Here is a 14,163-nt window from a genome sequence, read left to right as displayed (position 1 = left end):
GCCATTTAGGTGCCAAAACATGGGTCGGTCGGTCAGAAATAAAAAATTTTCCCAACTTTTTTTCTTCTTTCTTCTCTCTTTTTGGGCTGATATTTCTCAGTTTTTAATGCTTTAATATTTTTTTCTCCAAAAAATTGTAAAAGGCCTTAGATTGGGTGTTGAGTGATGTTGCCATGGTAGTTAATATTGATGGCAAAGTTACCATCAGTGGCAAGTTTGATGGAGCAGGGCCCAGGTGTTTTACTATGGCCCATATGAACAAAGCCTTTACACAATCCTCTTGAATGATAGCTTTCTGAGCAAGCTCTTTTTCAGAGTTGATTGCCCAGGGTATGCCCTCAACTTTGACAAGATACCCAAAAGGAATCATCAACTTTTCAATCCTGTAATAGAAGTACTGAATCCAGTTCTCTTACCGACCTTTTACATCATCATATAGGTTTTTTACCATTAAGTTCACTCATTTATTATAATCTGCTAAGATTTACAACATAGAGATGAAGAGTTAGGTATATGACATTTTATCATTTATTCTGTTCTTTTGCTGGACCATGTTTGTAAACCGTGTATGCCAAGCAATAGAGAGTTGCATTGTCAAAATCTACACACATACCGGTACACACAAAGCTCCCTGTATTTGATATGTGTGCTTTGTGGGGTGGGGGAGGGGGTTGCACAGGAATCATTTGAAAATGTTGGACAACAAATCTTGAGAAAACACATGAAAATGAATGCCGAGATAAGTTAAAGCTTTCAATGTTGACTTCATAGACATGAGAAAATGGTGTAAAAAAAAAGAATGAGGATATACCAGTAACAAAATTAGGCAAGAAAGGGTCGATGCAGCCACTATGACACCTGTATCAAAATCCATACTCATTGTTTAAAATAAAACATATGGGTGTAGGACCTTCAGACCTTTTGCCTCCCATACGCTCAAAAATACAAAAGAACTTAGAGCTTTCTGCCTCTGATATCATCAAATATATGTAAGACTTTCATTATTAGAGGATCCTCTTCAAGTCTGCATTCTGCATACTTCCAAGTCCACTGAGAACTATACAAGCTCCACTTTGAATCTCAAAGTCTTTCTACCTCTGATGCAATCGTATATGATGTAACATGATCAGAACTTAAGTCCTTCTGCTTCCCATCCGGTCAAACGTATGTAAGACCTTCATGACCAGAGGGTCCTCTACAAAGTCCGCATTCTGCATACCACTCAGTCCATTGAGAGCAATGTCACTCTGAGGATCCCACCGACTAGGGAACATCCTACCACCACCAGGTGTGGTCAAGGGTGTGGTTGCGGGTGTGGTCGCTTCACCAGGTGAGGAGCTGACAGACTGAGAGAGCAGCTCATGCAGGTACTGGAGTTTGTCCTCAGGCTCGGCTAGTTCAGCAGAATGCCACTCAAAGTACGGGATCTGGAGAAAAGAAATGGTAGTTTACAAATAAATCTAAGTGCATGTACTTGTAAAACATACATATATTTATGCAGTGCCTCCACGGAAAACAGTATTGAACTACTGATGGAGCCACCCTACTAAAACAAGACTAATAAATAAATAAAAATAAATAAATATTTATTAATGTTTGAAGAAGTACTCGCTTCATCACATGAAAGGCCAGTGCAAGAGGACACAAAAGTGCCAATGCTTCACTATCACTACATCCAACTAAGCTCCAGGAATGTATAAAACAATGACGACATATCAAAAGTATCACTCATTATATTGTAGTTGTCAAAATAATATTTCGTTTTCTTCTTGACAAAATGTATCTAGAAATTGATTGACCTACTTTCATAATTCATTAGACAGGTTACTTGCTCAACTCAGTGATAAACATTTACTACTCCTTGTTCATAAATACCTCTTTCACTTGTCAAACAAATGCATTTGATATTTTGAAAATGCTGATAAGAGTTCATAATATTTCTTCATTTTTTTCAATGAATGGTAGAAACGTGACCCTTTTGCATCAATAATTGCATTTATGGAACCACCTAAGCGTCATATCCCAAGATTTCTGCTGGTTTATGTGGATCCCTGTACTCATACCTGAGTTGCCATTGTTTTCTCACCTGCACATACTTGTACCCCATTAGCTCAAGATGGCGCTTCTTCATAGCTATCATACCGAGAGCATGGCGAGAGTTGGTGCAGTATGAATTACTGAACAGATAGTCAATGGCCACCCTGTAATCAAGATAATCGCTTAAGACGTCAATAATAGCTCTCAAAGAAACTCTACAATAACAAATAAATGGCTGCAATAAGAATACAAGTTGGCAAAGTCAGTTTCTTGCAAGATAATAAATAAATAAACAAACAAACAAACAAACAAATAAATTAGTAAACAATCCTTCCTTTCTAAATGAAACTCACTTAAAAGCTACATAACAAAGAAGAATTAACTTTCCAATGAAGTTGGCTAGTCTCATGAATGTTTACTAACATCAACAAAAAATCTTGATTTGAAGCTTATGATAAATTTTGGGATGAAGGAACTACAGAGTAAAAGTAAACCGCATCTGCAGGCATGGCTCCATGTAGTTTTAGAGACATTAAAAACAAAGAGTAGGGAGGGGGGCATCGACCATATTGCTGGAAGATGTTGAATTAAAACTGGAAATCTTTGAAATTTAGGATCATTTGCCTTTTGAACCGATTGGTGACAAGCCAGAAGGAGGCGCGATAGTCAGTTGGTAGAGCAGTAGTCTTGTAATCCGGCGACCCGGATTCGAAACCAAGGCGATGTGCTACTTAGCTAGTGCCCTGTGGTAAGACATTAATCTTCATTACCAGGTCTCTCGGAGAGGACCTAAAGCCCTCGGGTTGCTTAATTACAAGCATTTATGCTTTCTTAGCAGTGGGGTAAAATAACCACTACTACACACTACCAGGCCTTAAATTTCAATATTTTTAGGGCAAGGCCACTTTTCTGTAGGGCACATTCCTATATAACAGCACAAATAGAAAGAATTGGAAAGGGCACAACAAATCTCCAAGGCCAATGAGAGGGGCATTGAGGCCAATCAAAAGGGCATCCATGGCCATGGCCTTGGATTAATTTAAGCACTACACATGTAAGTGATGAGTAATATATACCTTTGAGCTCCATCAGGCATTTGCTTAGTCTGAGTTCCCCACTGCATGAGATCAGCTAACACACCACCAGCCACACCTTTAAGTTGATTCAACACGCTGCCATAGTCTGCACATGGTAGAGGGCTCCCTTCGTCATCAACCACACATTCAAAAGCTGTGCAGGGATCATTCAAACAGGGGTGAAAGTGAGCACTAAAAAAAATAAAATAATAATTTCCTCAACCAGGCCCCTTGAGTAAAAAAAAAAGAAAGAGGATTCGAGGGGGGGGGGGGAATGGTATCTAACAACATTCCCCACTTTTGAGTAAGAAAATTGGGGAAAAATTGGGGAAAAATTGGGAAAAATAGGGGAAAATAAAGAAAATAGGGGGAAAATTAGGGAAAATCAGGATAAAATCAGGAAGGAAAGAAAAAATCTGGAAAAAATCTGGAAAAAATCAACCGATTTAAATTATCAGGCTTGTTGAAAGGGATCTCATTAAACAATTATTTTAAATTCGATACCAAGTACATTTTGAAGGCAATGGTAACTGGATTAGTATGACGAAATCAAAATCTTTGAGGAGAGGAGATTTTGTAAGTCAAGGCATTGCAATTATGCATACCGTAAGTAAAATGATTATACTTTTTAATCCAAGAAAAGACAGATCTATTACTTACATATATCATAGTGGTATGGAGTGACAACAAAAGAGCGTAAGAACTGTGGACCACCAAGAACTTCAGCTAGAGCACTCTGGATCTCTCTCAGTGACGAGTGCACAAGAACTTTGCCTGATAAAACAAAAAGAATAAGTTAAGAGTACGGCATACAAGTGAAATGATCCTGAATTAAAAATCTGTTGCTGCACGATGACAAATTACATGTATTGGAAGGATGGGAGATAGAAAGCTGTAGCATTTCATGAAACTGTCATAAGTACAAGTTCATAGACAACCCATTGAAATGTGTGTCTACAATTTAACACACGATTCAATGGGATGTCAGAAAACTTTGCTTACCGGTATAACTGTTCGTGTACAGAGTCACATCTTTCAAATTGTGATGAACAACATTGTGCACAGATGGAAATGATCATATCTGACTGGGACAAGTCTGTCAAAACTCACATAAATATCGCTGTGCATGAGCAATAGACCTTACCAAGAATCTTATAAAGTTTACATGGCAATGCACTATCAACAGATTGTACAATCAATTGCTTAACTTTGTCCTGCTATGCCTAGATCCTAATTTGACACCATAATATCACTTCAAATATCCACATTACAAATTGTCTACTTCTCAAAATGATTGATTCACCAGAAAGTTTGCGTTCAATTAAATATGAAGCAATTATTATCCTTATTCCTAAACATTTATTTGTAAATAACCTCTTTCAGCTCTGCACACACATGTGGTCTTCTATGGAAATTAGGTTTAAAGTAATCTAATAAAATTAGGTCAAGGTTCAAATTATGATACTTACGGTTCTTGAGGATGTCCCTGCAGAAGTCTTCGTGAAACCAAGGAACTTGCATCTCGGGACGATCTAAAGCTAGAGATCGATTCAGGTGCATCAGTTTCCTGCGATACATCATACTTCTCTCTGGTATGGCTGTCAGGAAATACAAAATCAAACAAAGTCATAAGAACTTTAAAATCAATTTGATGGGACGCGAGACAATATTTAGTTTTTCTTCAAATGAAGGATTATTTCATGTTTAAAGAAGTGGATGTCTGAATATCCTCAACAAATTGTATATTGTTGAATTAGTCAGAAATTAGTACATAACAGGCTGTGAAAAGGGTATATTGCAATATAACTGTCTTGTTAGAGTCCCAAAATTGATAGAGATTTTGAGTTAGCTACATAAAAATACATGGAATAAAGAGCAAGTTCCGAGTATCTTAGAATTTGCTCTGGGTTAAAAATTAAATTGAAGGGAAAAAGAGAGTTTCTAGAAAATCTGACACATCGTAATAAAAATAATGAAAATTGATTTTCACACAATTCTGATTACCGGTACTCACTTTCTAGTTCTTCATCAAGTCTGGTAAGAAAATCAAGGCTGAAGATTTTCTTCAAGATCAGCTCTGGGTATCTCTGGCTCAAGGCACACAAATTGGCAACATCTACCATATATCCTGCAGGAAGGCTGTCCAGGAAAGGCTCCATACGACCAATACAGGCATCGAATAGATCAGAAGTACTCTTAGGCTTGTAGTTGAGAGAACTGAATGGACTGAGGATGTAAGCCACTTGAAGCGGAGTGATCTTGTTGGTGTTCTGAGTGACAATCTGAGCAATTTCATCCAGGAGGTCGGGTTGAAGGTATCTGCTTCTGAAGATATGCCTGGCACAATCAACAGCTAACTGTGGTGTCAACTTAGAGAGGACATGAGAATAGCGCTGCATGGCTACTCCGACAAGAAAGGACTGATCACCTTCTTCCAGAAGAAAATCAATGATGTTGTTCAGGTACCAGACACTGGTGATCTGATTGATGGAGTTGATGGCTCGTTCCTGCAACTGTTGTATGAGACTGGTACAAGAGTTGGGCAGTGGGCCCTGTCTCTCCAGTCTCCTTGAAATACGTACGATTGAGCTAAGGAGCTGGTTGATACCCGGAGTGTGGAGTTGAGGGAGGAAGGCCGATGCTTGACTGAATACAAGATTGTTGACTGAGGACAGAGGAAGAAGTGAGAGACAATAGATGATGTGTACAACGCGTCCAGGAGCTATGGCATCTTTCAGCATGTGAATCAGATCTCCGTAAATTTTCTTGTACAATGTTTCATCAACGCCTTCAACTCTGACAAGAAACTCTACAATCTTTGCGATTCCATCTGTTGGCAAGTCTTGGCAACCGTTTGCTTGAAGCTTTCTAGCGATCTTCTTGGTTAAAGGTGTCATGGCAGTATAGCTCATCATCCTAAGCCCATGACACATTTGGGGCAAGTAGTGCATGGGTACCTTGTCTATAAGCTTTACTGCCTTGTCCTCAAGCTGAAACTTTGTATCTGCTGTAGCTTTGTCCGCAAGAATATTGATGACTAAAGTAGCCTCAACACCATCATGAATGTCAGGCAACTTCCTTCTGAGGTAAGACGATACTCTTGACTGAATGTTCTCTCCACTATAATTGAGTCCTCCCTTGAGTTGTTGATACATAGTGCATACATTTTTCACACTGATCTCCTCCTTCTCCATCTTCTCTAAGAATAGCTTTGCACATTTGTCTACCAGCGCTGGTGGAGATCCCCTGACCTTGGCTGCTGTCTGCAAAATCCGTCTCAAGTCATTTTTCCCAAGTGAATCTGCGTCCAACCCACTAACAAACTCTAGAGCCTTGGCAAATGAGCGAGAGCAGAGAGACGGAGATGCCAGTGGCAGACACTCTCTCATCCATGCAGAAAGCTCTCTGATATCTTCTATAGTGTCTAACTTTTGTCCGAAGGCATGAGTCACTGCCCCACATGATGACATCCTCCCTTCATTCAAATCACTGAGACATACTGCTACTTTGGACAATTGCTTGCAAGACATCCCTTCCAAACAGTTTAAGCATCTATTTCTCAATTCTCTGATTAAGCTGTGGGTTAGATCTTGATCCAGCAACTTGATTGCAGCATAGAAAACATCTGCAAGGACTTCTTCTTTTATCAGGTGAACCTTGTTTTCTGCCAGGACACACAAACTCAAGAAATCCCTATTTGGATGTACTTCGGTCTCAAGAATGTAAGTTCTATTAGGAGTGAATTTCATGACTTCCCAGAGCTGGACCAATGCATGACTGACATGGTCCTCATTTAGCTTTGCCCGGTTCTGACCAATCAACATAAGTAGGTTAGTATGATCCAAACAGGATTGAATGTCTTCTAGTAGCCCCAGAACAGATGAGGTGTGAAACTCTCTCTGGCCCACAAGTGGAGAAGAGTGCTCAACAGAACTTTTCTTGACTTGGGTACCGTGATGGGCACCATTCTTCCTCATGAGGTATCTTGGATTGATTATCCTGTTTTGAGCCAGAGTGGTATGATGACATGTTCCTGGCTCTCCTGGAGCAGTTGCAAGTGCTCTACTGAGGATGGGTTGAATTGATGACAGACCTCGGTGTACGCCAGCTCTTCTTGCAATCCTACAGCTGGCCATGATTATGTCTTCAATCTAAATATGTTGACATAGGCTTTCCTGTCATAAATAGATAAGATAATATTAGACTAGTAGATCTAAATTGTTTGTAGTCGATAAATTCAATCAAATCTGAAAGAGCTAGAAGTACTGGTCATTGATTTCATAATTGTACAGTAGACAGTATCCCAATTCTTTGTCCATTCCATCAAACATATGGAGGTCAATGTGGACTAATAAAGTTCTCCTTATTTACTAGACATGAGATTTGTTTGGAAAATGACCTGAACAACAAAGAAGCTTACCCAATGTTCCGACACCAGAATACATCATACATGGCATGAATTATAATTGAACCTTCTTCACATAGAGATCATGAGACAATTATATATGGACTGCTTTTGAAATATAAAATGTTAGGCTTAAAGATCATGATCACATTCAATGTTTATCAATGTGGTCCCAAAATGCCAAACAAGACAAAGAGTCAGTCAGTTTGGAATAGACACCATTCATTTTATTATCATTCAATCACAGTCAATAAGTCAATTTCAACTTTTAGTCTTACAAACCATCAGTGAAATAGACCACTGTAAGCCACCACTCATGTTTATAAATAATACAGTTAATCATGTTTTCATGATGTTAAGGTAGTGCATCGTTTCATGAAAATGTACTAGCGATACATCATGCATAGATCTAGGCCTACATCATTACATGTTTGTCATGTTTGTGTGGAAACAAGTACAAATTATTGGGAAAAAAGCTTTTTTTTAAAGTGAAACTGAAGGATAGCTTTTCGAGGCTTGTGAATAGTCAGTAGAAGTAGAATCTAGATCTCGATCTAGTAGAAGAAGGGAACCGAAAAGTCATTTGAAAGTCAACTCAATGCTCAAGTCAATGTCATGATATCTAGTGAAGTCCAAAATTTGGATTTAGATCTACTCACTCACCTTCCAAAAGAGAATGTGCTTCCTAGCAGTTGATAGCTTCGCGAGAACAGTGACTTTGTTATGTATCGGTATCACTCAGTATCACGTAATGGGCCTGGGCAGGGTATAGATGCATCAGTCAAGACTGCACTTGTGTAACAACAATGTTTTTGTAAGAGCCGAAGTCAGATTACGCAACAGCTGCAGCGTGCAGCGGCCACTCCACTGTAAATGTTACGCAATATCATCGCCGAGTAAGCTCGGATCCTCGATGGTCCATGGGTTACCAAACGACGGTCAATTTAACATTTTGGAACGATTAATTCATTATTATCATGTCTGTGGAATGCCCTTAAAATCATAAAAAAGACGTTGATAATTTCTATGCCAATATTAATTGAATGATTATTAGATGATTATGATGAAACTGCGTGCACGAGTAAGAGTTTGATTCTATACATCTCGTCCTAAATGGATACCGCGCGCATCGTAGAACGAAAGCTCTAGTATCTGATATCGGCGGTTGTTCAGACAAAATCTGGCTCTACTGACCGCGCCTCTTTCCCGGGCCTCTTTGACAGATGTCAGATGGTTATTCCTATCCTTGCCTTTCCTGACACTTATCTGAGCCTTCTTCAGTTGCTACAATTATGTTGTTCAATGACTTATGTAGATTTTTTGTTTTTAATAAATTTAGACTATACAAAAATAATCTGTGTTGTCTTGTGTTCGGGGGGGGGGGGGGGGGGGGGGGCAGACGCTGCATGCAGGGTGCCTTCAAGGTAGGGAAAGTGCTCCTTCTTAACAAAAACTTCATATAAGTACCTCTTTCCCGTTCCCAAAAGTGCTCCTTTTCAACTTTTACAATTGCCCGTATACTAATCGTGCCCCTTTTCCTTTTTAATACATGCCCCTATATCCCATTCTTATAATTGCCCATTTTTGATAAATTAGTGTCTCTCTTACTATTAAAAGTTGACACGTGTCCCTTTTCTTTTCTAATTAGTGCTCTCTTTCCTTCTGATATAAGTGCCTCTTTTCTCATTGTAACTATTGCCTCTTTCCCTTTCTTAAGAGTAATACTCTATGTACCCCTTTTCCACCACTGATAAGTATAGGCCTATAGGCCTATACTTACCCGATCCGAATCCGATATGATATAGGTGCCTGTTGTACCTTGACAACAATTAGTGCCCTTATACAGAAATCGATATTTATTTTTTCTTTTTTTTTCTTCTCCGACATTACACAATTTCTTTCAAATTCCTTTAGTAAGAGTCATTTTATTTGTTTTGCTGGTGTGAATTTTAAGAGGAACTGTTTCAATGTTTTTTCACCAATACCAAAACTCAAGCTTATGTAAAAAAAGACTGTGACAGAATTACCATTTTGTGCTATGATAAGATTTTGCTACGGTAGGCCTAACACTAAAAGACACATAATTATTTACAGCGGTAATTGAGCTGTTTGATGCATTTACGTTTAATATCGAAAGGCATGGGCGGCGGAGAGTGGGGGAGGGGCACTCAACAACTAAGGGCGCTTCTCGCCCAGGTCGAAAAAACAGTTAGATACCAGTTGAACCAACTGGTACTGGTACCAGTTGATTCCAGTTAAGTTAACTGGATTCAATATGGATATTGGAATACTGGAATCAACTGGTAACCAATTGATTCCAGTTGCAGTTGTCAACTGGTACCAGTTGATTCCAGTTAAGTGAACTGGTTTCAATATGGAAATTGGTTTAGTTGAATCAACTGGTAGCTGGTTCCAGTTGGATCCAGTTTACCAATTTCCATATTGGAAACAAACAGTTGATCAATAACCAGTTGATTACCAGTAGCGACCAGCAATCAGCTGATAATCAATAATCAATATTGCTTAGCAACCAACTAGACCACATTTCCTTAGACTCTTGCTAGACCCCATCACATAATCATTTGAGGCGCATTGCATTTGAGTATAAGATTAATTAAGTACTTGCGAGCTCATACATACATAAAATATATACAAAATTATACATGTTTTTACTAGTTATCAATTACATAAATCAATATATATCTATGTCTACATCTTAAATTGGATGTAAAACAAGATCAGACATAATATAATATATTTGTCAATGATTGACTAATAAAATATAAATCACAAACTTAATGTGCATTAATTAATTGTCACATTTGCTCGACAGATCATGATAATAACGTTTTCTGTGAAAACATGCACTAATCATGAATATGCATTAGATACATTGAACTGGTTTTTCAACTGGTATTCTACTGGTTTCAACTGGTAAATCCACTGGCGTACCTATGGGGGGCAGGGGGGGGGCAGAGTGCCCCCCCTGACGGGCCCCAGGGGAAAAAAAGAAAAAGGGGAAAGAAAAGAAAAGAAAGGAAAGGAAAGAAAAAGAAAAAAGGAAAAGGGAAGAAAAACAGGAAAGAAAGAGAAAAAAGGAAAAAAAGGAAAAGGAAAGAAAAAAGGAAGAAGAAGAGAAAAGGAAGAAAAAGGGAAAAGAAAAAGAAAGGAAAAATATGGGGAAATTAAAAAAAAAGACCATGGCCGTACGTACCAGGGGGGGGGGGGGGCAGTTGACCCCAGATATTTTGAAAACGTACATTTTTTTTCCTGAAAATGTAGTGTAGGCCTATACCAAATCCTTCAATTCTACTTTTGAAAATGCAAAAGTACCCTCATGACTAGTTTTAACGCATCTTAATTTCCCCCTCCCCCACCAGAAAAATATTCCGCATACGGCCCTGAAAAATTAAGACAAATGAAAATAGGAAAATATAAGTGATATAACAAATTCGAAACTCTTCGCTGGCGCGAACTGCTTGCTAGCCTATTTTGTATTAAATTTTTTCACTTGCTCGTCCCCCTGAAAAAAGAAAAGGATTAGCATTGCCTAGAATACAATTGTGCCTGCCCCGACGGGCCCCGACCTGCAACCATGGCAACAATAACACACAATGTATGTACCAAATGTTACTAAAAGAGACTATATCATTTTCCCGCTCGCTACACTCGCTCGCGAATAAAATGAATAGACATTGCTTTGGAAACAATAATTGTGCCCACCCTTGACCTGCAACAATATAATAAAAAATGGAAGAGTTTTTTCGCCCTCTCGCCAAAAAGGAATTGAATCGCGTTGAACGCGATTGCGTCCATCCTGACCTGCACCAATTAAAACAAGTTTATTTATTAATTTCTATTAAAAGAGATTTTTTTTTTGCTTGCTCGCTATGCTCGCTCGCCAAAATGGAATTGACACCGCTAACTTGCCCGCCCCAACCTGCAACAACCAGTTAATAATTATGTACCAAACGTTATTCAAAGAAGTTTTGGTGTGCTCGTGCTCGCCAAAACGGAATTAACATCACCTTAGACATGATTGTGTAAGCCCTGCCCTGCAACAAAAAAATCTGAAATTTATGAACCAACTATCATTACAAAAAATTTGCTCGCTCGCTACGCTCGCTCGCCAAAATAGAAATAACACCGCTTTTAATAATCACGTCCCTGACATGGAACAATGAACCCAAGTTTATGTACCATATTTTCCCTATAAAAGAGAAGTGATTTTTTTTTCGCTCGCTCGCCAAAATAGAAATAACACCGCTTTTAATAATCACGTCCCTGACATGGAACAATGAACCCAAGTTTTATGTACCATATTTTCCCTATAAAAGAGAAGTGATTTTTTTCGCTCGCTCGCTACGCTCGCTAGCTCGTGGAATTATGTGCCCACCACTAACCTGCTACAATATCATTAAAAAGAGAAATGTAGGGGGTTGCCTGCCCGCCAAAATGGGATTGACATTGCCTTAAACACGATTGTGCCCGCCCCCGACCTGCAACAATGAAACAAATTTTATATAGCAATTCATTGAGAGAAAGATGTATTTTCGCTCGCTAGCTAAAATGGGTATAAAATTAGCCTAAACACAATATTGTTCCCGCGCCCTGCATGGGACAATTGAACCAAGTTTACTCTCTTAATTTCTAGGACTTATTTTAAATCCAAGGGGACTTGGATTTAGAATAAATTCTTTGGACTTTAAAATAAGTCCTAGAAATTAAGAGAGTTAAGTGGCAATTATTAAAAAAGAAGTGATTTTTTTCTTGCTCGCTACGCTCGTTTGCAAAAAAATGAAATTAACGTCGCTAACAAGTGAATGTTCCCACCCCCAACTTGCAACAATACCAGTTTATATACCAAACGTTACTTAAAGATTTTTTCTTGCTCGCTCGCTCGCCAGAAGTGAAAATTAGCATCGCCTTTTTTGTTTGTTTCGGTCGCTTGCCCCCCCTGACGGAGTACCCCAGGTACGCCACTGGGTAAATCAACTGGTTTTCAACTGGTAAATCATCTGGTAATCATCTACGGGTTTCAACTGGTAATTCAAGTGGTACTCATGTATTGGTTTTCAAATGGTAAAGCAACTGGTAATCATGCATCTGGAATCAGCTGGTAACAAATGGTCCAGTTTGGTCACTGTGCTGGAATGAAGTTATGCATGCATTACCAGTTAAGCCCATTGGTTTTAACTGGTATCAACTGGTCTAATAATATACCAATACGCCTATAGTTAATGGCTTTCAAATGGAATCAACTTGTAAACTATATGGGTTTCAATATGTTCAAACAGGAAACAACTGGTCTCATTGTCCACTTTGTTTTTATGGGTTTTAAACTGGAATCAACTGGCAGATGCACCAGTAAGGCTTGTTTTTAACTGGTATCAACTGGTATAACAATTTACAAGTATAATTAATTGGTTTTAACTGGAATCAACTGGTTTGTTTTCAGCACGTGCCAGTAAGGTCAATGGGTTTCAACTGGGATATACTGGTGCATATGAAGTTTACCAGTTGTGTCAACTGGTTTCAACTACCAGTTGAATCCAGTTACAACCAGTAGAATAAACTGGCACATATTCCAGTTCCGTCAACTGGATTCAACTGGTACCAGTTGATTCCAGTAGATACCAGTTGAAAATCCAACTGGTTTCAACTGTTTTTTCGACCTGGGCGGGGAAAAGGCACCTACAAATTAGGAAAACTCCAAAGCACAAAACTATGAGTTTTAGACATTGTACATGAGATCATTAAAAAAACTATAAAATGCGAGCGAGCGTAGCGAAATTTGAGGAAAGTATTTGCTCTCAGTCACTTTAAACTAGGGCCACCGTGATATTGGGGAGGGTGTGGGAAATTTTTGAGATTAATCAAAACTTATTTGCGGTTTAAATCCACTGTACATAATGTAAGAGATATGAGAGTGCAATCCGTGTGATTGATTCACTGCGACATAATCTTTTGAAATCTTCAAATGAATGTCCGGATAACCAACTTTTTATTTTATACCTGCATGGTGTCTTTATAATTTGTTTTGTTGTTGTTGACGAATACCGGATGGGGGATTATTTATATCCGTTTCTATGTATGAAGCTCATATGGTATTTACATAGGTCAGTCAACTATTCTCAAATTTGTAAAATCCTATTTTGGTTTATTTATGTATAACTCTATTTGTGGCAATTTCCGGATGCACCAATTGATTACAACATGCTAATAGAGTATCAAAACACAGTAATTTCATATGCAGGTCCTGCTTTCATAAAGGATTTTCCACAATTATAAGCAGAGCGTGAAAATCCGTGAATGTGCTACAAATCCTACAATATATTATTTATCATAGATCTAATAGCAGTTTTTTTTTTTTTTTTTGGGGGGGGTTCGGTTTTATTCAAAGAAACAGAAATCAATAAACGATAAGGATGAGATATCAGATATTATATATGAGAAATTATATTATTCCCTCGTAAGTTGCATTTACCCCGGGTCAATCTTGGATACGCCCGGGCCGACAAGTCAAGTGAAATATCGAGTTTCCGTATGCCAAAATATATATGGCCGAATTGTTTATGATTCAGCTAGTACGCTGCGTGCATCCAAATCATATTCCCCAAATTATACAGCGTACATCGCGCATGC

The 14,163-nt window shown here is 38.5% G+C and overlaps 1 protein-coding gene across 1 annotated transcript; it reads right to left on the bottom strand.

The window, feature by feature from the left end:
• Positions 1 to 454: 454 nt before the first annotated feature.
• On the bottom strand, positions 455 to 8,605 carry LOC592658 (FAST kinase domain-containing protein 1, mitochondrial). The gene is made up of 7 exons (XM_030972801.1): positions 8,182 to 8,605; positions 5,128 to 7,288; positions 4,583 to 4,711; positions 3,774 to 3,887; positions 3,114 to 3,267; positions 2,087 to 2,201; positions 455 to 1,427 (listed from the first exon to the last, which is right to left on the bottom strand). Exons 2-7 carry the CDS (start codon positions 7,247 to 7,249, stop codon positions 1,134 to 1,136), a joined length of 2,928 nt encoding a protein of 975 aa, XP_030828661.1. The 5' UTR covers positions 7,250 to 7,288; positions 8,182 to 8,605; the 3' UTR covers positions 455 to 1,133.
• Positions 8,606 to 14,163: the final 5,558 nt, after the last annotated feature.

Source organism: Strongylocentrotus purpuratus, unplaced genomic scaffold (genome assembly GCF_000002235.5).
Source record: "Strongylocentrotus purpuratus isolate Spur 01 unplaced genomic scaffold, Spur_5.0 spur5_scaffold_6, whole genome shotgun sequence".
Lineage (NCBI taxonomy): Eukaryota > Metazoa > Echinodermata > Echinoidea > Camarodonta > Strongylocentrotidae > Strongylocentrotus > Strongylocentrotus purpuratus.
This window is presented reverse-complemented; position numbering and strand designations above follow the sequence as displayed.